Source organism: Castanea sativa, chromosome 11 (assembly GCF_040712315.1).
Source record: "Castanea sativa cultivar Marrone di Chiusa Pesio chromosome 11, ASM4071231v1".
Taxonomy (NCBI): domain Eukaryota; kingdom Viridiplantae; phylum Streptophyta; class Magnoliopsida; order Fagales; family Fagaceae; genus Castanea; species Castanea sativa.
In genome coordinates this window covers 38,265,682-38,289,756 of record NC_134023.1, presented here as the reverse complement: position 1 = coordinate 38,289,756, position 24,075 = coordinate 38,265,682, and the positions used below count along the sequence as shown (strand labels likewise).

The following is a 24,075-nucleotide window of genomic DNA, read 5'->3' as shown; positions in this document are numbered from 1 at the left end:
TTCACTTTTTTGTTTCTAAATTATTGAAAAAATTCTTTACAAAATTAAGAATAAAAATAAATTTAGTAAAATTTAGGAACCAAAATAATATTTTACCCCAAAAATAAAAAGAAAAAAATTATATTCTTAAATTTAGTGATAAACATCTTACTCATAATGTTGTTGAAGTATTACTAATCTCATATTTGTCGTAAATTAGTCAAAAATTTTATAACTCAGTTAGTTGCCACTAGACTCTCGTACTATTTGCAAAAGACACGTACAAACTACAAAGTACAAAGCCTCCTCCCCCAATTATCGGGAAAAAATAAAAATCCCACAGTTACTGCAGGGTAGGAACTGACCGCATGAGTGAAGAAAATTTTAACAGAGACCCAAACAAACAAACACACACAGAAAAGAAGAGGAGACCAACTCAAAGACTCAAACTTACTTTTCACCTCGTCAAAGGAAAAGACAGGACATTGAGAGATAACTGCTCAATATTTATATATTCATTCTCATTCATAACTGTCACTCTACTTTTCTCATTTTTTACTTTTCTTCTCTCACCCACCCTATTTTTTTAACTCTAAAATATCAAAAACTCTCTCTCTCTCTCTCTCTCTCTCTCTAGAAAGGAAGAGAGCTGAGAAAGAAAAAAACGCAGCTAAGGAAAGAAGAAGAAGAAGATGGGGGTAGCAGTAGTGGGCTCAGATTCAATGAGCGAAAGAGCAGCGATGATGAGAGAGTCACTGCAAAAAAGCCAGACCATCACTGACAACGTTGTCACCATTCTCGGCTCCTTTGACCACCGCCTCTCCGCCCTTGAAACCGCCATGCGTCCCACTCAGGTAACTTTCCCTTTTTTTTTTTTTTTTTGTTTTAGATCCCACCAAACAAAATCTAACACTGTCAAAACTAGTGAAAGCCATGTTTTTTTTACTATGCTTTTAGTTTGTTGTCAAAACTAGTGAAAAAAAAACCAAATATCTGAGATCTTGTTTGGTTTTTTTTTTTACAGATTAGGACACATTCTATTAGGAAAGCTCATGAGAATATTGATAGGACTTTGAAGGCTGCTGAGGTTATTCTTGCCAAATTCGATCTTTCTCGTCAGGTTGGTCCGTTTCCCAGATTTCGTTTTTCCTGTTTGGTTCATTTTCCAGCTTTTTTTGTTAGATCAGCAGAAAATTGAATCTGAATGTAATTTGTGGTTTCGTATAAGTATTACTTGAAGTTCAATTTTAGTTGGGTAGTGCTCACCAATAAAAAAAGACCAACTTTGTTTTAGTCCACACCCTCGTGGTTTGAAATGGAGCATGTTTGATTCAGTCATTGTTGTTGCCCAACTAACATTTTCACATTATGAAAATGTTCTGAAAGGTTAAATTTTTACATTAGAAATTCAGTTTCTGTAAAAATTTTCTACTTAGGTGGAGCTTCGGCATTATCTTTATTTTTAGTCGAACTTTATCCTTAGTTGATGATTTTTATGCTTAACTGAATACAGTGAGGCTTAGGATAAGATTTTAAATTTGTATCAGATTAGTTTGGAGAAAGTTTGCTTCTATCTGGTTGTTGTTTTCCAATTGATGTAGGTCATACCATAGAATGTTTCCCTAGGCTTAGCAATTATTACTATTGGAGGATTGGTCTTTGCAGACCATTTTTGTGTTTTTTTTTTTAATACATCGATAGTTGAGAGTGGGGGAATTTAAATTGTGGATGTCTCCATTATAATTAGCAAGTATTACTATTGGAGGATTGGTCTTTGTAGACCATCTTTGTGTGTGTGTGTGTTTTTTTTTTTTTTTGGATACATCTATAGTTGGGAGTGGGGGACTTCGAACTGTGAATGTTTCAATTAGAAATATCAGGAGGTACAACCAGTTGAGCTACAAGGATCTTGGCACAGAACAATCTTGTGCATGAGGGTTATATTCCATTTTTCGACAACTCTGTTCACCAGAGTACGAGTCAGAAGGGGTAATTCACGTGGCTGTGGAGGTCATAACATTCTGCTTACCAAAAAATAAAAACATTTTTAGACGTTTGCTGATTTTAGTTTTGCTATATTTCATGGACTTAGGTTTGTCTTCCCTTGATATTTCTGTGCTTTCCATCTTTGAAACTTGTCATGACAAAAGCATATAAATTTTCCAGAAGTTTATACCATTATCTTAACATATTTTGAGATCAAAAGAACCAATTCTTTCTCAAATTGTTTCTGGTTGGGATGACAATGAATTAGGTTTGACTGATTTTCTGACCCAACTCTAATAGAATGGGTTGGAAATTAGTTTAAATGGTGTAGGATGGGTATCAGTTCAAATTTTTGACCTGGTAATGTTTGGGAAGGGTTGGGGTTTTACATCTTAGCTACTGATTGTGATTATGCATTCAAATTATCAATAGCCCTTTTATTAATTTTATTTATAAGAAAAAATAAGGTTTTTTGTGCCATGCATCTATGCATTAATTTCTATTTATAAAAACTCCAGATGATTTATGTTTTATTATCACCATTTCATTCATATATACATGCACACTAAATATCTAGGTTTTATTATTATTATTATTATTAATTTTTTATAACAAGTGGGGGAGAGGAAGTTGAACCCTGGTTCTCCTTCATGGTAGAATATGATAGTGTCGCTTAGTCACAAGACTCTTGGTTTTTTTTTTAATTCATAATTTAGTGGGTTCTAGTTCGCTCAACATGGAACTGACACCATAAGTTCAAATCTTATTGTAACTATCAATTAAAAAAACAAAATACTTATAATAATTTAGTTATGCAGTCATCCCCAATGTCCAACCTCTGTCATGTGAGTCCTAGAATGTCAAATAAATATCAAATATGTTTCCAAAGAAATAATTTGGATACATTTTATGAATTTTTGGATATGTATTTGAGAGTATGGGAGAAATATTTGCACCAGCGAATGCAATAAATAAGTGACTCTCTTCTGGAAGAATCCTGCTACTTCTTATATAGTTTTGTATGGAATAAGTTTAACAAATACTTATATAAAAAATAAAATTACTCTATTTATGTACAACAACAACAAAGCTGAAGTCCCAAATTTTGTGTGGATCCATTCATAATAGAATGACTAGATTTTACACTAGCTGCCAACCTACTGAAATTTCCCACCTTTTCTTGGGCTCAATGTGTAAATAGAATATATATATATATATATATATATATATATAAAAGGTTATAAAATTAATAAAAAGTAAATTGATTAAAATAATCAATAATATTATTATAACACTATTTATATATGAAAAGTAAATAAAATAATAAACTAGAAATATTGATGGATAAGCACTATCAGTGAATGACAAGCAAGCACTATGAGCTAATTTTACACTTTGCAAACAAGCTTTCCTTATTCCAGTGATTTTGGGCACTCTTTCTCACAAATTTTCATCTCTATTCTTTCTGCAATAAAAAGGTGACCACATTTTCATTCCATTGTTGTGCTAATGTTGCCTTTCCATTAATATTTTACTAATTCTGTGTGTAAACTTTTTTATATGATGGGGATGTCTGGGTTATAAATATGCCATTTGAAAGATATAAATATGCCGTTTCTGTCTTCTTCCCTGTCATGTATTATGTCACAATTGTGAAGTTGATTCAATTATATGGTCCTCAAGGCCCTTGCAATGAAATGAATTTATTGCAATGGTACAAAATTTCGTTTTTAAAGAACATAGTTATGCTAATTGGAAAATGGGCGAATGTCAGTTTTGATTTTAGTTTCTTACTTCATAATGTTTGAGGCATAGGCATTATTTAATTGATCTTATCATTTAAATAAACAGGCAGAGACGAAAATACTTAGAGGGCCACATGAGGACTTGGAGAGTTATCTAGGAGCTATTGATCAGCTAAAAGGCAATATTCAATTTTTTAGCAGCAAAAAAAGCTTTAGAAGTTGTGATGCAGTGATCAACAATTCAAATAATCTACTCACTAAAGCTATTTCAAAGCTAGAAGACGAGTTCAAGCAGCGATTATTGTCTTACAGGTTTGTATTTTCTTGCTCATTGATGCTCTTGCATTGTGCCTTTGGTTCTTCTGCCTGGGTATTGCCAATTCTTTTGCTTCTATAAACAACCAATGCCTTAGTGTTACTTTTGGGGAATTTAGCATTTCCAGTTCTTCCTGTCAGTGGCATTCATTTTTGTTGGATTTTTTTTTTAGATAGAAAGGAAGCTGAACTGTTCAATTGATTGCTTGAGCTTCCTCGAGGCTGACATTATTCATCTGTAGGGCAGTTTCATGATCATTTCTAGGACTTTTGTTTGCATAAGTGGAATAGGTTTTGTTAATATATTTATTTTTTCTTTAATGATGTAAAAAAAAGTACTGGCATTTGTTTTATGTATAAAAATATTTATTGGAAGGTCAATAAGCTACAGTTAAATTGGAGTTTATATTGTTACTGACTTATCCTGCTCCCCATGTGCTTTGAATTTTCTTGGGTGTTATATTCTGAGTTTCTAATTAATTAGTTTGCATTAGAAGAATCGAATTCTTCTACATAAGTTCTTGATTGAAAGATGATTTATATTGATCTTCGTGTAAGATACTTTGTTATGACAAATTACCTTATCAAAATTAAAGTGGCTTTGCTTGAAGCTCCAATTATGGTACTTATTTATTTCTTTTATTTTGGGTGTTAAAATTTCAGCAAGCCTGTGGAGCCTGACCGTCTTTTTGACTGCCTTCCAAATTCACTGCGGCCATCTTCTGGATCTCCTGGGCCCAATGGTGAATCTAGTGGCAGGAATCCTTCCAATAACCATTCTGAGCAAAAGAGTATCTCAGAAAATGCTATTTACACTCCTCCAACTCTTATACCACCACGGATTCTGCCATTGCTGCATGATTTAGCTCAGCAAATGGTTCAAGCTGGTCACCAACAGCAGTTACTCAAAATTTACAGGTAAAAAGCTCTATCATTGGTCCCCAGGTATAATGTGCTACTTTTTGTGTAGTCATCTAGTCATTTTATATTTTTGAGAAGAGATATATCATTCAAATCTTTCTTGATGGTTAGGTTTCATAGGCAGCCTATGTTTTTATTGTTAAATAATCATCTTTATAAAATTTTCACTACTTTATGACACATTTCATGTACTTGAGTTGTAAGTCGGAATTTAAAAATTGAGAGCGATGATTTTAACATAAAAAACAGTTGTCCCTTCCGTGCCCAAATACAATAAAGGTTGAAATCTCAATTATGCTTTGCAACATTCGACAATATTTGATATAGGTCTAAGGCTGTAAGTGGTCAGTTTAAATCAGAGTTTTAGTCAACCAAATTGAACCTATCAAGGAGATGGGCAGAGCAAACAATGCCGACCAACAGCCCATCACCAACATCAACTGGTGGCTTTCGGGACAGTTGGTGGACTCAACGCGGGGTGAGGAGACTGCCTTAGAATAGAACAATGGCACTAAGAATTATGGAATCTTTGGGGAATGGGATTTATAATGGGATTGGAATTGGCAAAGTTTCAAGGAATGTAAGAAGCCACATTATCCTTTCTAACTTTCAAGGATACCTCCTTACATCTTCTCAAAAAAGAAAAAAAGAAAAAAAAAAAAGGGAAGCTTGTCAGTGTACAGTTTGAGGTGGTTAACTGGCTCCCGTTTTCATTTCTGGGATGAAATGTGGTGCAGTGACATTCCTCTCCGAGTGTCTTTCCCCATGTTGTATAGGATTGCTCATTGCTCAGAGGAATGATGCCTTTGTAGCTGATGTTTTGGGTGGAAAGAATGGGTTTACTCATTGGGATATTCATTTTACTCATTCTATCCAGGATTGGAAGTTGGAGAGTTTGCAATCTTGCTTTGCTTTATTGTATTCCACTAATATTGATCGGAATGGGGTTGATAAAATGGTGTGGAAGCTGGCAAAGAATGGATCTTTCGAAGTTAAAATCTTATTATAGAGCCCTAATGACTGGAGGAAGTCATGCCTTCCCTTGGAAAAGTATTTGGAGGTGAAAGTTCCTTCTGGAGTGGCTTATTTTGTTTGGACAGGCTAGGAGAAAGATTCTCACTTTGGATAATGAGGAATATTTATATTATCAACAGATGTTGCATGTGCAAGAACATTTGGGAATGGGTCACTTGCTCCTTTGCTGCTCTTATGCATATAATTTGTGGACGTTTGTGTTTAGCCTCTTTGGGGTTTCTTGAGTGATGCCTAAGCAAGTGGTGGATCTACTAGCTTGTTGGAATAGAGGGGTGGGTGGAAGGTGTTGGGCAGCAGTTATTTGGGGAGCAATTCCACAATGCATCATGTGGACTATTTCGTGAGAACATAATCTTATAACTTTCAATGGAGAGGAACATTCCATCATTGAACTGAAATGGTTTTTCTTGCTTACTCTGTTTGATTGGATGACTGCATTGAGCGGTCCTTATATCCCCTCTTTTTGGGAATTTTTAGATTTGTGTTCTTTTACTTAATGTTTTGTTTCCCTTGGTACATGTCCTGTGTACCATAGGAACAGTTTGTGTGCTTCTCTTCTTCTATTAAAAAAGTTCTTTTGCCTATCCCCCCCAAAAAAAAAAAAAAGCTTCTCAGTGTTTATATCTTTACAATTCTAGGCCGTCTGCTGTCACCAGTATTTAGGTGGTAATGGTGCAGCTGAAGTTTGCAACTTTTTTTTTTCCCTGGATGCTGCTTAGTTTTGAGTGCACAAATACTGATGCTTTTAGATGTGGAATAATTTCATTCTTTTTTTTAAATGGAGCCTTTTATTTTAAAAATGGGTAAGATAAGGTAAAAGGTATTGTACTTTGGTTCCACAAGCCAATGCAATGCAAAACATTTTGGCAATATTAGGTGCAGACCACCTTGAACTTTGAATATCAAACTCCCTATGGCACTTCAAAATTAATGTTCATCTTATTACAATTCTGTCATATATCTAATTTGCGACTATCTGAGAGCAGGATGCTATCTCTGTGATGGTTGATCCATCAAATTTCAAATTCCACCTGTGGAAGAGCTCTCAGTGGCTTTGGCATAGGGTGACAAATCCGTCTGACTGATTTCTCTTGGTTTTTCTTAATCCAAAAAAAAAAAATAATAATAAAAGAAACAAAAGAGTTCTGGGTTAATTTGGTGCAGCCAGCAAATCAGATTTGTTCGGCAAGGAATTATGAAGGAAAGGAGGATAATGATGTAAAGACCTAGACAAATCACATCTAGTTTATTTTAGCAATCAGTTTTTGGAAAAAACCAATCACAGTAATTAAAAAAAAAACTGGTGGAAATTCTTTGCAATGTTTTCTGAAAAGTTGATTTCTTACCTATCTTTGGTCAGACTAGGATATATGGTTTAAAGAAAATTTGAAAGTTAACTACTAGTCTAAGCTTTAAACTACTGAAGGCCATGCAGAGCATAACTATACCCACATAATAGCCATTATGCATACCTGAACTTCATTAAATTGCACCTAACAGAATAAAACATAAGAGCGTACAAAACACCAAACTAGCAACAAAATGACGTAGGGAGGACATAAAGTAGGTGTCAGGACAGATTTACAAGTGCTGATTCCTAGGTTTATCTTTATCTCTATCTTTTTTTTCCCCTGTTCTATTTGTTTTTCCTGCAACTCCCTTTAAGAATTCTGTGCTCCAACTTTAGCATTAGGGGCCTGTTTGGTTAGATGAAAAAAGTGCAATATTCTGTATTCATTTTCAGTTTTCAGTGGGACCCACCACAAAAAAACTGATTTGGTTTTAGCATTGGTACTTAGTTTTCATTTTCAGTATCCTAAAAATTAGATTTGAATACAAAAACTGAAAACAACTTTTCAGCATTTTCGTTTTTTATGAATATGAATACAATGGCATATTTGTAAATATTGTGAAAACACAAAGTTACTTTTTTTGAGTGATGTGAGTGTGTAAGTGGGAAAAGTTACTTTTTTTTATAAATAAAAAAAAAAGACCAAACCTGGGTATGATGTGTGCTATACCCAAATTATGCATTCAAAACAACTTACCAAACACTACCAAATGTGAAAAGAAGTGTTTTTTTCTATATTCAAATTCAGGATTTGAATATAGAAAATGAGAAGTGGATAAACCACTTTTTGAAACCAAACAGGCCCTAGATCTCTTTGTTCTGCATCGAATGGTCTTTAGACTAAATGACATCTCTTCTCCCATAAACAAAGGATGGAGTGTGAGGTTATGGATTCATTCTTTTATGGAAGCATGACTTATGTTTATCTTTAAAAATATATATATATATATATATATATATATAGAGAGAGAGAGAGAGAGAGAGAGAGAGAGAGAGAGAGAGAGAGAGAGAGAGAGAGATTTCATAAGAATTATAAAAAAGTAGAACAAAGAGTAGAGAAGATAGAGCAAGGAAATCATCTTCTTCCTCTAAATTCCATTAACCTCACTTGAGAAACTACCTAATAGGATTCTTCTGGATTACTAGGACTGAATTTGGAGTATCTAATAAAATAATATGTAATCCAGAAAAGGGGAATAAACTACTAGGACTCTGTGATAACAATTTGAGAATTGTAGACCATGCTCAGCTAAGTTCGTATTGGGAAATCTAAGTTTGTTTAGCAGTAGAAGGTTGTGTATATATTAGGATTATTAAAACTGATCCAATTTGCAATTCCCATGTTGTTTGCTTGGTCCTTCATTGGCATTGTAATTATATCATTAATATTAAAGCTTGCTAGTGAACTGCTGTACCTAATATTTGCAATTCTCTTCTAATGGATTTGGATTATTCACAGAGATGATACGTAGATAATTGACATATGTATGCATTGTTATTTTCCCTCATTGATCTAATCCAATATGACATATGCATTCTAATATACATAGCGTAGAATTGGATGTACACATAACATTGGAGAAAGAAATATGATTTTGGATAGCATAGAATGATGGAGATGAATACATGTGTTCAATCCAGATAAGTCTATAGAAGATGGACTCCATAATTTTGAGACATAAGGTTTTGTTCTTATATTACACACACACACACACATGTTATTTTTAAGTTTAAGTATCAAGATATTCAACAAGTACTCTTTTGTTTTGTTTAGGGATACTCGTTCTTCAGTTCTAGAAGAAAGCCTCCGAAAATTGGGAGTTGAAAAACTTAGCAAAGAGGATGTTCAGAAGATGCAATGGGAGGTTTTGGAGGCCAAAATTGGAAATTGGATTCATTTCATGCGTATTGCTGTAAGTACTTGTCTGGAATTTGAACAAATTTGGTAGTTTTCATGTTCTGAATATATGGTTATGCATGAACAGGTCAAACTGCTTTATGCTGGAGAGCGGATAGTTTGTGATCAAATATTTGAAGGCTTTGATTCTCTCAGGGATCAGTGTTTTGGTGAGGTCACTGCAAGCAGTGTTTCAGTGCTACTTAGTTTTGGGGATGCAATTGCCAAGAGCAAAAGATCACCAGAGAAGTTATTTGTACTTTTGGACATGTATGAGATAATGCGGGAGCTTCACTCAGAGGTATAGTTGATATTACTAATCCATAGAAACCTGTACTAAGATTGCTGCTTATGACTCATTGGGACTAGGGTAGATGACAAGGCTAGGTGGGACAATTCATAATTATTTCATTTTATTTTGGATGGAGCTGAAAATTTTGTTTTTGAGATTTTTGTTTGAAAAGTCTAGGATCCTTGGAGCTAGTGGTATTTATTCTGTTGTATAATTCATAGAATCCCTTTCATTTTGATTGTAATCCATTCATAGTTTTCAAAGAATCCATCTTTAAAGAAATTTCTTGTATTTACTAGGTTGTTCAATATGAGGTGGATAAATTTTGCTTAAAATGTGATGTATTTACAAGGTTCTTTAGACTGCTTCTTTTCTTTGATTATATAAATTATTTCTAAAAACTTAAAAATGTGTTTCTTTTAATTGAAGAAAGAAATTGACAATTTTTGAGGGGCGGGAGAAGAAAATAAATTTTGCAGATAGCCTTTTATTCTCTGGAGCTACCTATTAATCTTTTAAAGATTTCAATTCAAAATTTCAAATAATTTTTAATTTTGAAATCATCCTACAAGCTTCCCTTTTGTTTTGGTCCTATATAGAACGGTATGGTTTTTACATTACCCTAATTCTGTGTATGTGATTATATTCGATGAAATCATTTTATCTTGTCATTTGTACATAATATCTACCTTTTATTTCACTTGTAAATGATTTCAAGGTATAACAGATTCTTATGCTTAATTAGCAGTTGCCCTTTGTATGCTATCATATTTCAATAGTGCTACAAATCAGTTTATTAACTTAGGTAACTGAATTTATTTGCAGATTGAAATGATTTTCAAAGGTAAGGCTTGCAGTGAAATAAGAGATTCCGCATTTGGTTTGACAAAACGGCTCGCTCAGACAGCTCAGGAGACCTTTGGAGATTTTGAAGAAGCTGTTGAAAAGGATGCAACTAAAACTGCTGTCTTGGATGGAACTGTCCATCCTTTGACAAGCTATGTCATTAACTATGTGAAGTTTCTGTTTGAGTAAGTTCAGCTAACCGTTCTTGCTATTCCTATAATCCCATTCTTTGTGGCAGGGTAAAATCTAGTTTCATACATTCTACTTTTTTCTAGTTGTTGATGATTGAGCCATTAAAGCCGTAGTGACTTCACATGTATCCACCTATGAAAAATAAAAATGTGTCTTTATATTAGTATCTTTCATTGTTTATATCTTTATTTTCTATTCTTATCCGTTTATATTTGTTCTTTTACTTTTAATTTTTAGCTGTCTTAGACTTCGCTTCATGTTCTATTTGTTGGGAGGTGCTGCTGCCTTAAAATAAGGTTGAGAGCTTCTCTCTTACTGACATAACAATTCAATAGTAAGCCTTGTGAGGAATACTTTTAGAAGATCATAGAAAGGAGACTTGAAGGGCAATTTTGGTTGTTTTTTGAGAAATATGTGGAAAGGAAAACTCTTGAATTACAAGCAACAATTCTTTTGCTCTTTTTTTTTTTGGGTGGGTAGTGAAAATGCAGGGAGTTTAAGGGTTTCAAATAGGTAGGAGAAAAGGGCTTGATTTAGGGTTGAAAGAGAGATGAAAATTGAGTCTGCTGAAGAGCTGTGAAAAACATTAAAGGGGGAATATGTGGGAAGGAGAGAGAGAGAGAGAGAGAGATTTGGGGTTGCAAAGAGGGAAAGAAAAAGGCTGAAACTGGAAGCTGTCCAGGCCTGTGAAAGGTAACACTAAAGGGGGAATAGGTGGGTAGGGAAAAAGAAAAAGAAAGAAAAGAAAATGGAGAGAGAGAGAGAGAGAGAAGAAATTAGGATTCTAATTAAAAAATTATTTTACTTTGAGAAACTAAACAATGCTAAATGAAAGCTCATTTACTGAAATTACATACTATTAGACTAAAGACCCATGGCCCAGAACTTTAGCCCAAAAAGAATTCAGATATGTCAAATTATCACATATTTTTATGAGATTTGACCTTGCCATAATCCAATATGTTAGGTTATTATTATTATTATTATTATTTTTGCCTTTGGAGAGCTGAGCAGTTTTTTTTTTTTGTCTGATTTAACTACTAATCTTGATCAAATGATTAACTTAAGATAATGCACCAAATTTTTACAGCTATCAATCAACCTTGAAGCAGCTTTTTCTAGAATTTGATAACAAAGATGAAACGGGTTCGCAGTTGGCCTCTGTAACAATGAGAATAATGCAGGCTCTTCAAACCAATTTGGATGGAAAATCTAAGCAGTATAAAGATCCTGCTTTGACCCATTTATTTCTCATGAATAATATTCATTATATGGTCAGATCTGTGCGCAGGTATGTCATGTACATATTATCAGAATTCTTTTTTAAATCTTGAATGATTTTCTTGCCTGTGTATACTGGTGCTTCTTTAATATCTGTTTTCAGGTCAGAAGCCAAGGATTTGTTAGGGGATGATTGGGTGCAGAGACACAGGAGGATTGTGCAGCAACATGCAAATCAATACAAAAGGAATGCTTGGGCAAAGGTAACATTCTACCAAATGAAGCCACATCTGAATCTTCTGTTGATATGTCATGTTGCCTGGTGTTGCATTGATCTGTTTCTGGAAAGATAATTTTATCATCTTATCTTTAAAACATGTGGCTTTATTTGGGGTGTGTGTGTGTGTTACAATTTTTTGGTCTGAACCCGTGTGAGCAACATTTTACACTTAAGTGCCATCTATCAATTTAATGTCTAAAGACTCTAAACTCTAAACCTTACATGTATGTAGAATTTCTTTTCTTCTTTATTTGATAGACATGAGCATGGCTGTATGCATACAATAAAGCTCACACTGTTCTACACATTGATCTGTGTATTTTTGTCAATTCCATCTTAAGTCATAATGTATATGAGCGTAGTATCACAGATATCTTTGATACATTTTTCTCTGGGATGAGTTGCCTTGTACTTTATATGAGGCAAACAGAATATTACTTATATTAAAACAATATAGTGCAAACTCAAAGAAATGCCTTCTTAACTGGAATACATTTGATTTAGTTTCATCATATGCACCGAAGGTGTTTAAAAAATTCCTCATTTTGTTGTATTTTTATCATAGTTAATTTGAGTTCTTACTCTGAAGTTTGACATCTTATGCTGTCCTAATGGTTGAAAATCAGAACACCCTCGATGTAACCTTTCCTGATTATGCTTAGTACCTCTTATTTCCCTTTAAAGTACTGATCTGGAAAGGAACTTGGTTTCATATTGCTAAATGCAGGTGCTTTTTTCCTTTGCAGATTCTTCAGTGCCTCACTATCCAAGGCCTAACCTCATCCGGGGGTGGGAGTTCAGTAGGTGGTGATGGAGGAAATAGTAGTGGAGTTTCTAGAGCATTGGTGAAAGACAGGTTGATAATGAGTTAAATCTTTATAGGATTTTTTCAAGTAATTTGTGTCACAAATGTTCTGATCTGGTGGGATTTCTCAGGTTCAAGACGTTCAATATGCAATTTGAGGAACTTCATCAAAAGCAATCTCAGTGGACAGTTCCTGACACTGAGTTGCGAGAGTCTCTAAGGCTTGCGGTTGCGGAAGTGTTGTTGCCTGCCTACAGATCTTTTGTAAAACGTTTTGGGTGCGTTGTCTCATACTTGAAGTAACACACACACACGCTTGCGCTCGCGCACACACACGCATGTGTTTGTGTATGTGTGTGTGTAAAAGATTTTTCGTTCAGGATGTGTTTATTACAAAGTCAATAATGAGGTCTATTCAGAAATTTTCAAACAACAGTAATGGATCAATGAAACACTTGAATGTTGTCATTCTTCACATTTTTTAAATGGTCATATTTAAAATGCTAGAAAAGCTCTATGTAAGAGCTACAAATGATTTAGGGTACTTGACCCAAAGCTATGCAAAATACATGCAGATAGATTGTATTTTCATTGGCTGTCCAATGATTCCTCATTACTTTCTTGTTTATACTTGCTTTCGGATGTTTTACAGGCCTCTAGTTGAGAGTGGCAAGAACCCTCAAAAGTACATCAAGTACGTAGCGGAGGATCTTGAACGAATGTTGGGTGAATTTTTTGAGGGAAAGAACTTGAATGAACCTAAGCGATAATGAAGATGATACGGGCCATTAACCTCTGCTTTGGTGGTACACATCACTCTCTGTTTGTAGAGAGTTGGGGTTTAGTTCCTGAGAGGTTCCCTTTACAGTGCCATGCTTCTACCCTGCATTATAGGTGATCACATGTATGTGTCTACCTATTGTTGGAAAAAGTTGGTGAAAAGAATAAAAGAAAGCGGATTATATTGTATGCATTTGCTATGTAAAGCAATGAATAAGAGTGTGACTTCATTCTTTCACAAAATGGCTGTGTACTTTGGTTTGGTGGTGATCCAAGTATATATTTTTATCAGATTTATTTAGTTATTTACCACAAAGTTTGTCATATCGGGGCGATTTCAGTTGTGAAAAAGGCCAATTTGTCTTGACCAACAAATGCTGATGCATGTGGATTCTTTTGCTAAATTATCTGAAACATTAAATTGTTATATAAAAAAATATTATATGAAATGAAATACAGGAATAATTGTAAAAATAGTTGCCTCTACTATAGGTAAATGTCACAATCAATTGATGTGCTGTAATGCTTTTGTTATGTACTATTTTGGAATCCTTCATTTCTAATTGTTTGGACTTTGGAGTGCTTAATTTTTTTTTTTTTTGGTTGATAATTCGGTAGTAATAATAATGGTGGATTTGAATTTTTGGAAGTTTTTCTTTAAAACAGTAAAAGATGTTAGTGGAGCTACAAACACTTTTGTGATATTTTCAAATGCAGCCTGACAAATTGTAGTTTGTCCAAAAAAAAAAATGCACGGTAAGCGAAAAGAAGCAACCAGAATTATAACTAAAAAATAAAACAACCAGAAAATGTCGCAACTTTAATTAGGCTTGTTAACGTTACACGCAAATGACTCCAACATGAATTGCGTATCCACAGGGTAAAATCCGGATCATTTATTAAAATAAATTAATAAGTTTAAATACTCTCTTTAGTCGTATTGGGACCCTTGGTAAATTGCCGTTAATTGAACAAAGAAACAGTAGCTATTATCTTGAACAAAGAAACAGTAGCTATTATCTTCAAGCACTTATCTGTGCACGGTAGTGGTTGAAGCCAAATTGTTTGGATTTCAATATTGGTGAGCTGCATGACATTGGTATAATAAATAAATAAAATGTCATTAGGGTGTATTTTATTTCATGTAAAAGTTTGTTACAAATTGCCTTAAAAGCAACTTTGAAGAAGTGTATTTTAGAGAATTTTGCTCTAGTAAAAGGCGGATCTTTACTGAAGTGATATAGGTACCTCACTCAAGTGGTCATGCGAAATAATAAAGGAACTCGATACTTCACCTATCATTTGTTCAAGGTTCATTTGTACAAATAAGGAGTTCATGGAGAAGATTCGCTTAGCAAGATTGTACAGGTTTAGGGGTCACTACGATTAAAAGGCAAGAAGGGAATTTGCAGAGTTTGTAATAGAGTCTAGCCATACAAATATTTTGCTAGTAGATTATTTTAACTACTTTTCCTATAGTGAATTTTCTACAAGATTTTGTCCTTGAAGTGGTATTTCCATAAAAAAGTTCTTTATTTTTCCACTTCGTTATCAAATTTTGTGCCTTACTTGTATTGCTTTCATACTTACTACTTTAGATTTGGTATTGATATATGTGGTAAACTGTTTATCAGCGTGGTTTAATTCATATTATGTAAGATTTATCACTAAATTCAATAATTCCATTGAATAAATCACATAGGGTTTAAAATTTTTCACAAATAATGAACCAAAGCAAACAAATAAGTGAATTTTTAGCCACTATATTAGTAAATGACCTACCAAGAGTCTTGTAACTCAATTGGTTGGCACTTCCAAAGTTCAAATTTTTCCTCCCCATTATAACTATTGAATTATATAAAAAAATACCTCTTAAAATTGAGAATAGTAACATATCAGTTTGGACCATAAGCAATATATAATATCAAAGATTCCTTTTATATAAACAAATAAAATAGTTATTAAATGATGGACACTGTGATAGGCTAAGAATGTATTGACTTCTTTGGTAAATTAATCAATTAATTTAGCCAATGAAATTAATTAGATTCAATTACATGCAATAGCGTGATAGTACAAACAAATCACCAAATAACTATATGCAGCAAAAATTAAATTTGACACGGGTGATTTTTTACAAATGAGGAAAACAACCGAGGTAAAATCCCACTGGGTGAATTTAAGGTTACCACTCCCGAGAATTCACTATTATCAAAATAAGCGGTTACAAGTAAAAAGGAATCCTAGTACCTAATACCAACCTACAGTTGAACCCTCACTCCAATACATAATTAGACTTGTAATATAGTGACAATCTCTCTTTTCAATGCACGGCTCCTAGTACATGACTAACTAATCGATGCACGGATCCAAGTACATGACTAACACACTAACTTGAGAAAGATGTTGGCTGCAAAATTCTTCAGTTCATCTAGACGATGAAGATCAAAAAGCTCATTGGTTACAAAACCCTCGGCGCAAAGACGCAATAGCTTCTACAAGAAAAAGACAAACTACAGCAAATTGTCTCCGATCATAATTTGAGTGAGTAATCACTTTGCATCAAGTTGCATCACCTTAGAAGACCCTTAAAATAATCCTTATATATGTTTAGGGTTGTAAGAAAAGAAAACCTACACAAATAACTTGGATATGTGTGAAAACAGATCTGAAAATTTGAATTTCGTAAATCTTGATAGATACAGCTTTTGTCAAGAGCTGTCGAGAATTACATTAAACCTTGATAGATTTATCTGTCGAGCTTTAATGAACAGTACTTCTTTACTTGATTTTTGGACAGATTTGCTGGCTTCAATACTAGACTTGAACTCTTGTTCCTTGAAGTATTAAACACATTCTAGATCTATCCAATTACAAGTAAAGTGCGTTTTGTCAAAGAATTAGCTAATTCTACATTACATATGTTCTAACAAGTTCCACATATGTCCTAACACATTGATAACCTTGTAACCTAAGTAAAGTCCTAATGTTGAGGAGGTAATCTATTGAAATAATAGGCATTATTCTATCCTTCGCCAAAGTAACTAAAAGAATAAATATTAAAGAATAGCACCATAGATGCATGGTTTATATAATGGAATTATAACATGCCCAAGACCAAAAAATCAGAGAGTATACAATTGGAGCTGAACATTCAGTAATTACCTTCCAAGAAAAAAAGAATAAAGAAAGAAAAAAATCTTCATGTTTGGGTGGTATATGCCAATTATTAACAGGATACCAGTACATCACACAGCAAAATTAGTGAATATGTTAAAACCAACGCTTCATTTTCCTATCGAAGATGCTAGGTCCGTAAGTTGAAATGGCCATGGCAACAAGAAGGGGGAACTGCATTAATACGAAGAGGGTGATAGGAATACTAGCCAAGCAAATGATAGGTTTGAAAATCCATGATTGTTCATGTAGCATAAGTAAAAGTGCAGCTGAAAAGGTTGTCATCATGGCTACAATAGAGAAGAAAAGGGTGGAAAGTCCTATTATCATCTTTCTAGGCAAGGACTCAAGGAAATCTTCTTCTGCATAACGAGATGTGAGGATTCCGAGAAACATCAAGACTGAAGTTGAGGAAGAAAATAGTGAGAGAGCATCGGATACTATAAAGACCATAAATAATTTTTTATTTAAGAAAATTGGGAAGCCATTATTTTGGTCGTTACCACCTGGAACGGTAAATACTGCAGCAAACATAATGGTAACAATGAGAGCACCCACCACGGTACAAGAAGATGCTGTGTCCTTCATCCATTTCTCTCCCTTGCTCATCATGTCCTCATGGTTCTTTGTAAAAAATTGTTGGGGAGTCAAACCCATTTTGTTTGGTTGTGCATGAGCAAAGGGAGGAGCAATGCTCTCCACCTCCTGCATTTGTTGTACAAAGTCTTAGAAACCAAAATATTGCAACATTAGAAAAGAAAGAAATTTACCTTATGGTATAGAAAAAGTAAATATTAACATTAATGTTTAATATTTCCATAAATATCATTAACTATAACTTCTTCATTTTTGAGAATCGATTAACTATCCTTCTAAAAAAAAAATAATCGATTAACTATAATTCATATATATATATATATATATATAAATATATACACACACACATTCTATGAAACCAAAGCCTTTAATTTTTTGTTGACCTCATAATATGTTGACACATAAATTTTGCAGCTCTCACAATTTTTCACATTAGCATCAATATTTTAATTAATTTTTTAAGGTTTTTTTTAGTTGTTCTGATTCTTTTGCTCTGTACTTTCTTCTTGTCTTAAATTTGAAGCCCTTCACCTCTTCTCACTCTCTCTTTCTTCTCTTCTTCTATCGGCAACGACAAAAATGATTACTGCACAGGTTAACTTATTATTGTAAAACTCAAATTTGGACTTCAAAGTTCAATTGCTTAGGGCATTAATTTTTAATTTAGCTTAAAAGTAAGGGTAAAATGCAAATTGCACCTTCTAAGTTTGACTAAAATTCATTTCATGCCTCTAACTTTACTTTTGTTCAATTAAGTCCTTTAAGTTTCATATTTATTTAATTAAGATCTTTTGTTTAATTCCATAAAAAAATTGCCATTAAGTATATGCAATTAAATAATGAACAAAGATTTTTTGATAAAAGAATTTCTCACATAAAAAATCTATAAAATATTCTAATTAATTTTATAGATTTTTTTCATGTGAGTAAAATATTTTTTAATGGAAAATTTTTAACGAAATCGGATGGAATTCCTAAATTGAATAAATTAGAAACTTGGAGGACTCAATTGAATGAAATTGAAGTTAAAAGACTGAAATTTATTTCAATCAAACTTAGAGGGTGTAATTTGTATTTTAACATATATTGAGCCTAAATTTAAAGTTTGGGATCTAAATCATTACCTCGGTTAGATTTGGTAATTCTCGCTAATTAAGGATTAGCAACAGACTCTTACTTAAATATTTTTTGCATAAGAAAATTCCTTTTTTTTTTTTGTTTAATATCTAGTTGGTACTACTTTAAAAAAAAAAAAAAAATTAGTTGGTACTACCATTTGAAAGTAGGGTTATAAAGGTCCAAGCTGAGCTTTATTGAGTATTGAATGTTCAAGCTCAACTTGATAACAAATATAAAATGTTCAAGCTTGACTTAGGGATTTGCAATAGACTCTTACTCATAATTTTCTATAAAAAAATTTCTCTTTTTTTTGTTTTTGTTTTGTTTTAGTGTCTAGTTGGTACAGCTTTTTTTAATTAGTTGGTACCGCTATTTGAAAGTAGGGTTGTAAACACACAAGCTAAGCTTTGTCGATTATTGAATATTTAAGCTCACCTTGACAAAAAATATGAAGTTTGAAACTTGGCTTAAGCTTAAACCAACCCCACAAATAATATTTGAGCTTGAGCTCGTCTGAAAATCCATAAGTTTAAGCTCGACTTGGCTTGATTCATTAATCAAACCGAGCTCAAGCTCAATATTAAGCTCAAACTCATATTTTTGAGATCAAGATCCAATACAAGTATATTATTAGACTTATATCAAGCATATTATTAAGCCATTGACTTGGACGATGGTCTTAACTCTCAATTAATTAAAGACTTAGTAAGATATGAGTTAATTAATAATCTCCCAAGTAAAGAGATATACATTTGGTTACATTTTGGAGGGTTTTTTTTATAAATTTTTTATTTGGGGGCCTTAGGCAATTGCTTAAGTTGCATATAGCTTCAGTCGGCCTTCTTTTCATAATATGATAATCGTGGAGGGGGGGAGGGGTTGTTCATTGAAGAGTTGAGACTAACAAATGTTTTACACTTGCCCTAATGGTTTAGTGACCGGTTTTACTTCTCACTTTGGGCCTATTAAATGAGTGTAATACATTTTTCAATCTCAATTCTCAAGTGAAACAACCCCCCCCCCCCCCCTCCTCCTCCCAAGTTATTGTATCACCAAAACTTCCAAGATGATGAAGTTGTCCTTAAAATTTTCAAAATCACCAAATACCCTTTTAATCTTCAAAATAATCAAAATACCCCTACACCCTTTAAATGATCCAAATATCCCCTTAAATTTTCCAAAATGACATAATTCCCCTAAAATTTCCAAAATTATTAAATCACCCTCTCAAAAGAGTGAAAACCTTCAAAATGTCCTTGAAACTTTCAAAATAACCAATGAGAAAAAATATACCCATTGAAATCCTCTAGAATAAGACCTAGTAAACCTATAAAATGACAAGCATACCTCTAAGATTTTCAAAATAACCAAAAAATAATTGTGGAGGGATGAACCTCTCCCTTAGAAGGTATTGTCCGCTTTGGGTGAAGACTCTCACGGATTTGCTCAATCCCACATCGGGGAGAGACGCCTCTCACTCGCAGTATATAAGCATCAGCTCATACGCTCGTGTGAGCTCATGCTTATATGCTGCGGGTGGGAGGTGTCTCTCCCCGATGTGGGATTGAGCAAATCCATGAGGGTCTTCACCCAAAGCGGACAATACCTTCTAAGAGAGAGGTTCGTCCCTCCACAATAATAATGATAATAATAAAAACATCCAAAATAATGAAAGTAACTTACAAAGTGACCAAAATATTCTTGAAGCCTCCAAATGACCAAAAAATACCTTCAAAAACCTCTAAAATCACTTAAATGCCCCTACAATCACCAAAAAAAAAACCCCCTTAAAAACCATTGAATGACAAAAATGCCTTATGAAATCTTCAAAATGATCACGCTATTCCTCAAAACTTTAAAAGTAGCTCAAAAACAACATTCAAGTGTCCTTTTATAGGTTTGAAGTGTTTGTAATTTTGCACGTGGATGTATAAGTTTATTTGATAGTTTTTATTAATTATTTTAGCATTTCTTTGTTGTTGTACTCTTATTTTGATTGTGTTTTTTTACGTTGATTTTAGTTTTCTGTGTTAGTATTTTAAAGTAATGAATTAAAAGTTATTATCTAATATTCACATAAAAATATAGAATTTTTTTGTAAATTTCTGTACCAGCGAAAGTAGTACAACCAAACACAAAAAAATATTCAAAATGGCCACAGAAACATTTTGTAGCCTACTGTTACTGCTTGATTAAAGACTTTAATAATTAATAGTTTAAGTGTAACTTATAGCCAATAGATAAAGACCAAGAAATTGAAAGTGAGGGAGATAACCTTAAACCATTGTAGTTCTCTTTGCATCTGTAAAGCTGCACCTGCGATGCGATCAAGTGATGTAGAAGGTGCTGACATCCCTGCCATATGTAGTAAGTTATTGCCGAAGGAATCTGGAGAACTCGCCAAACCGCTTTTTATGTCAAGACCATAGATAAGGCTAAAGATTTTGGCATGACGATATTGGACTGCAACCGAAAAAATGCTTCCTGATTTTTCATCACGGCTCCACACAAGTTGTCGATCCGCTTTCACAATATCAAAAACAAACTCAAAATTCCCTTCCTTGATTGCACGGAGGATGGCTGCATGAACGTTACCAGTCGCTCTTTGTTGAGCATTTGAACTTAATATCTGGTCCTTCATGCGACTGAGGAGTTCACGGGATAGGGAATGGGCCAACTTCATTTCATATAGATGCTCGATACCTTGGTTAATAATCAAAACATTGACAATTTAACTAGATGAACATATAATTATTAAACAAAAAAAAAAAAAAAAACTTACAATCTCTTTTTTTTTTTTGTAAAGTTGTAATTATCTAAGCTACCTTAAAGATTAGCGTACTCCATTTAAGGTGGGCTCACTACAAAACACGCGGGTTTTAGGCCGCGTTTTTTTCAGCCGCGTTTGCAAAAACGCGGCCAAAGACCCTATTTGGGCCCCGTTCCTCAGAAACGCACCTACAGCATCTGATTTATGGCCGCGTGGGTTGAACGCAGCCCAAGCCCAAGTCTATAGCTGCGTTTTTTGGGTCTTCAGCCGCGTTTTTCTGGAATGGGCTGAAGCCGCGTTTTAAAAACGCGGCTTCAGACCCATCTGATTTTTTTTTTTTTTTTTTAAATACATGTCTTGAAGCCGCGTTTTAAAAACGCGGCTCTAGTTCTGTCCTGTGGCCGCGTTTATTAAGAAACGCGGCCATAGTTACTCCTGAAGCTGCGTTTTTTAAACGCGGCTTCAGGAATCCCTGAAGCTGCGTTTTAATAAACGCAGCTTAAAACCTTAGTATAAATAGGAAAGAACAAATTTCTTTACCAAAAAAATCCCTTCACCTCTGAGCTCTTCAAACCCAAATCCCTCAGAGCCCTTCGAACCCAAATCCCTCAAAACCCAAACCAAACCAATCCCAGTCCTCTCCTTCACCGGCGGCAAAATCGGCGAGACCCAAACTCAAGTCCACCCCGCCCGCATCCCAGTAAGTTTTTAAAATTGATTGTTTTGATTTTTGATTTTTGATTTAGGGTTTCCATTTTTGTTTTAGGGTTCCGATTTTTGGTTTAGGGTTTTGATTTTAGATTTAGGATTTCTATTTTGTGATTGTAGGGTTTCGATTTTAGGTTTAGGGTTTTGATTTTAGGTTTAGGGTTTCGATTTTGGGTTTAGTGTTTTGATTTTGGTTTAGGGTTTTCATTGTAGGGGTTGATTTCAATGGAATCCCCTCACAAACTATACTTAATCCCCTCCCTCCATGGATAACTTTCCACACATTTAGGGGCTGTGTTAAATTTGCTATTTATATATATATATATATTTTGAAGGGAGGTAAAACTCTCTTTGGCCCACTGAGTCAATCCACAAAAATGGGTTCATTAGAGTTGGGAGACCGAATTACTTAATAACAGAGTGTGAAATGTTAATTTGTCCTTGCTTTAAACTATACAAATGGGGATATAATGATAAAATTGTAATTTACTCTCTTCCTTTCTCATTTCCTTCCCTCCTAACAAACGACACTAGGGGGAGATGGACTCCCTTTGCTCTCCCTCCTCTCACTTTCCTTCCTACCAAATATTGTGTAGTTTAAAGTAATCCACTGGTATTCTGAGGGGATGATCCATGCTGTTGTGGTCCTGGGAATTGCTTGTTTATGGTTAGTGCATTGGTTGCAAAGGGTGCATTTTCCTTTTTAGAAAGTTCTATGCTAATTAAATTTAGCTGCATAGTCAATTTTTGAGCTCTAGGATTCTTGGCCTATATATATGCAGTGCTGATAGTGGGTTCTGTAATTAAGATGATGTAGTGATGAATAATTGTAATTAAGTTGGCTGTTTCCATGTGTCACAGGTTCACTTGACAAAAGGATTATGTTCTTAACAGTTGAAGAAATGGTCTAAGAAAAGAACTATCTTATTATACAAGTTAAAAAAGGGCAATTTGAGAACAATCAAAAACGTGAAATTGGTTGGGCCTGAAGAGGGACATGTTGATTATAGTCGTAACAGCAGTGGAGCACAGTGATGGAAGTAGCAGTTAAGTATCAAGTATCAACCCATTGTAGTACTCCCATGCATTGATCTTGTAGTTTTTCTTTTCTAGTTTTGTTTCGTTTATCTTTTACTTTCGTATCTGCAATATTTCTGCATTTTGTAAAATTTCTGAGTTTGGAAAGATGAAAGGAAAAAAAATTAAAAAAGAAATGCAGAAGAATACACACAGTACACAAGCATCAATCATGTGCCTAGTATATGTGATTTTTGTGCATTTGTGTTCAATATACTCCGATTTAGAAAAATATTTGTACATGGAGTGGCTGTATATATTTACTATGACCAATGCAATTTTTTTTGTTGTTGACTTCAGTGTGATTGCATACTCCTTGTGCATTTTTAATTAGGTACTGATCACTTTCAAATGACTAGAGCCATTGGTCTGCTTTCAAGACTTTGACTTTGACTTTGACATTTTTTTTCTTTCTTATTGAAATTAGTCTTAATTTATTTCGTTGTTTATTCTTGTATATATTTAATATCAATCAATCAAATTCATTGGGGCCTTTGGGGCAGTCATTTTACACCATACTTTTCTTTCTTTTAATTGGTAAGTTATTTTATGCAACCAGTGGGTCTTAAATTGTCATAGAAAATATGCAACAATCTTTTTTAGCTTCTCCAAATAATTTAGCGATTGTAATTTGTAATGCCTGTTTTTTACTCTATTCTGAGATTCCTTTCTTGTTGGGATTTTTGCTTTATGCCCAGGAACTTCGTTTTTTAATCCCATAATATTGCGAACTCGGTTGCTCATTGTAGTTGCGATAGGTACCTAATTATTTCTTTATTTCCTAATTGAATTTTCTATCCTGAAGGTAAAGATGGGTCTGGGCCATCCTCTCTTTCTTTAATACAATTATTGTTAATTAAAATAAAATTAAAAAAAAAAACAGCTCATATGATTCATAAAAATAAAAAATAAAAAAAGAGCCTTTGATTGAGATTTGGTATTGAATTTGATAGTATGGGGTTTATAAGTTGCTGAAACAGAT

General features: G+C 33.8%; 2 protein-coding genes across 2 annotated transcripts in view; one reads left to right on the top strand and one right to left on the bottom strand.

The window, feature by feature from the left end:
• Positions 1-520: 520 nt before the first annotated feature.
• Positions 521-13,969, top strand: LOC142615637 (exocyst complex component EXO70A1-like). The gene is made up of 12 exons (XM_075788377.1): positions 521-833; positions 1,004-1,099; positions 3,817-4,022; positions 4,689-4,943; positions 9,107-9,245; positions 9,318-9,530; positions 10,347-10,552; positions 11,650-11,850; positions 11,944-12,043; positions 12,807-12,916; positions 12,997-13,143; positions 13,518-13,969. The coding sequence occupies exons 1-12, from the start codon at positions 672-674 to the stop codon at positions 13,633-13,635; spliced, it is 1,953 nt and encodes a 650-aa protein (XP_075644492.1). The 5' UTR covers positions 521-671; the 3' UTR covers positions 13,636-13,969.
• A 2,741-nt stretch (positions 13,970-16,710) lies between these two features.
• LOC142615635 (uncharacterized) overlaps positions 16,711-24,075 on the bottom strand; it is a 39,091-nt gene continuing 31,726 nt past the window's right edge. The window contains exons 5-6 of the mRNA XM_075788376.1: positions 20,814-21,241; positions 16,711-17,527 (exon numbers count right to left, since the gene is read on the bottom strand). Of these exons, the coding sequence (XP_075644491.1) occupies positions 16,919-17,527; positions 20,814-21,241 (1,037 nt within the window). The 3' untranslated portion in view covers positions 16,711-16,918. The remainder of the gene's footprint in view (positions 17,528-20,813; positions 21,242-24,075) is intronic.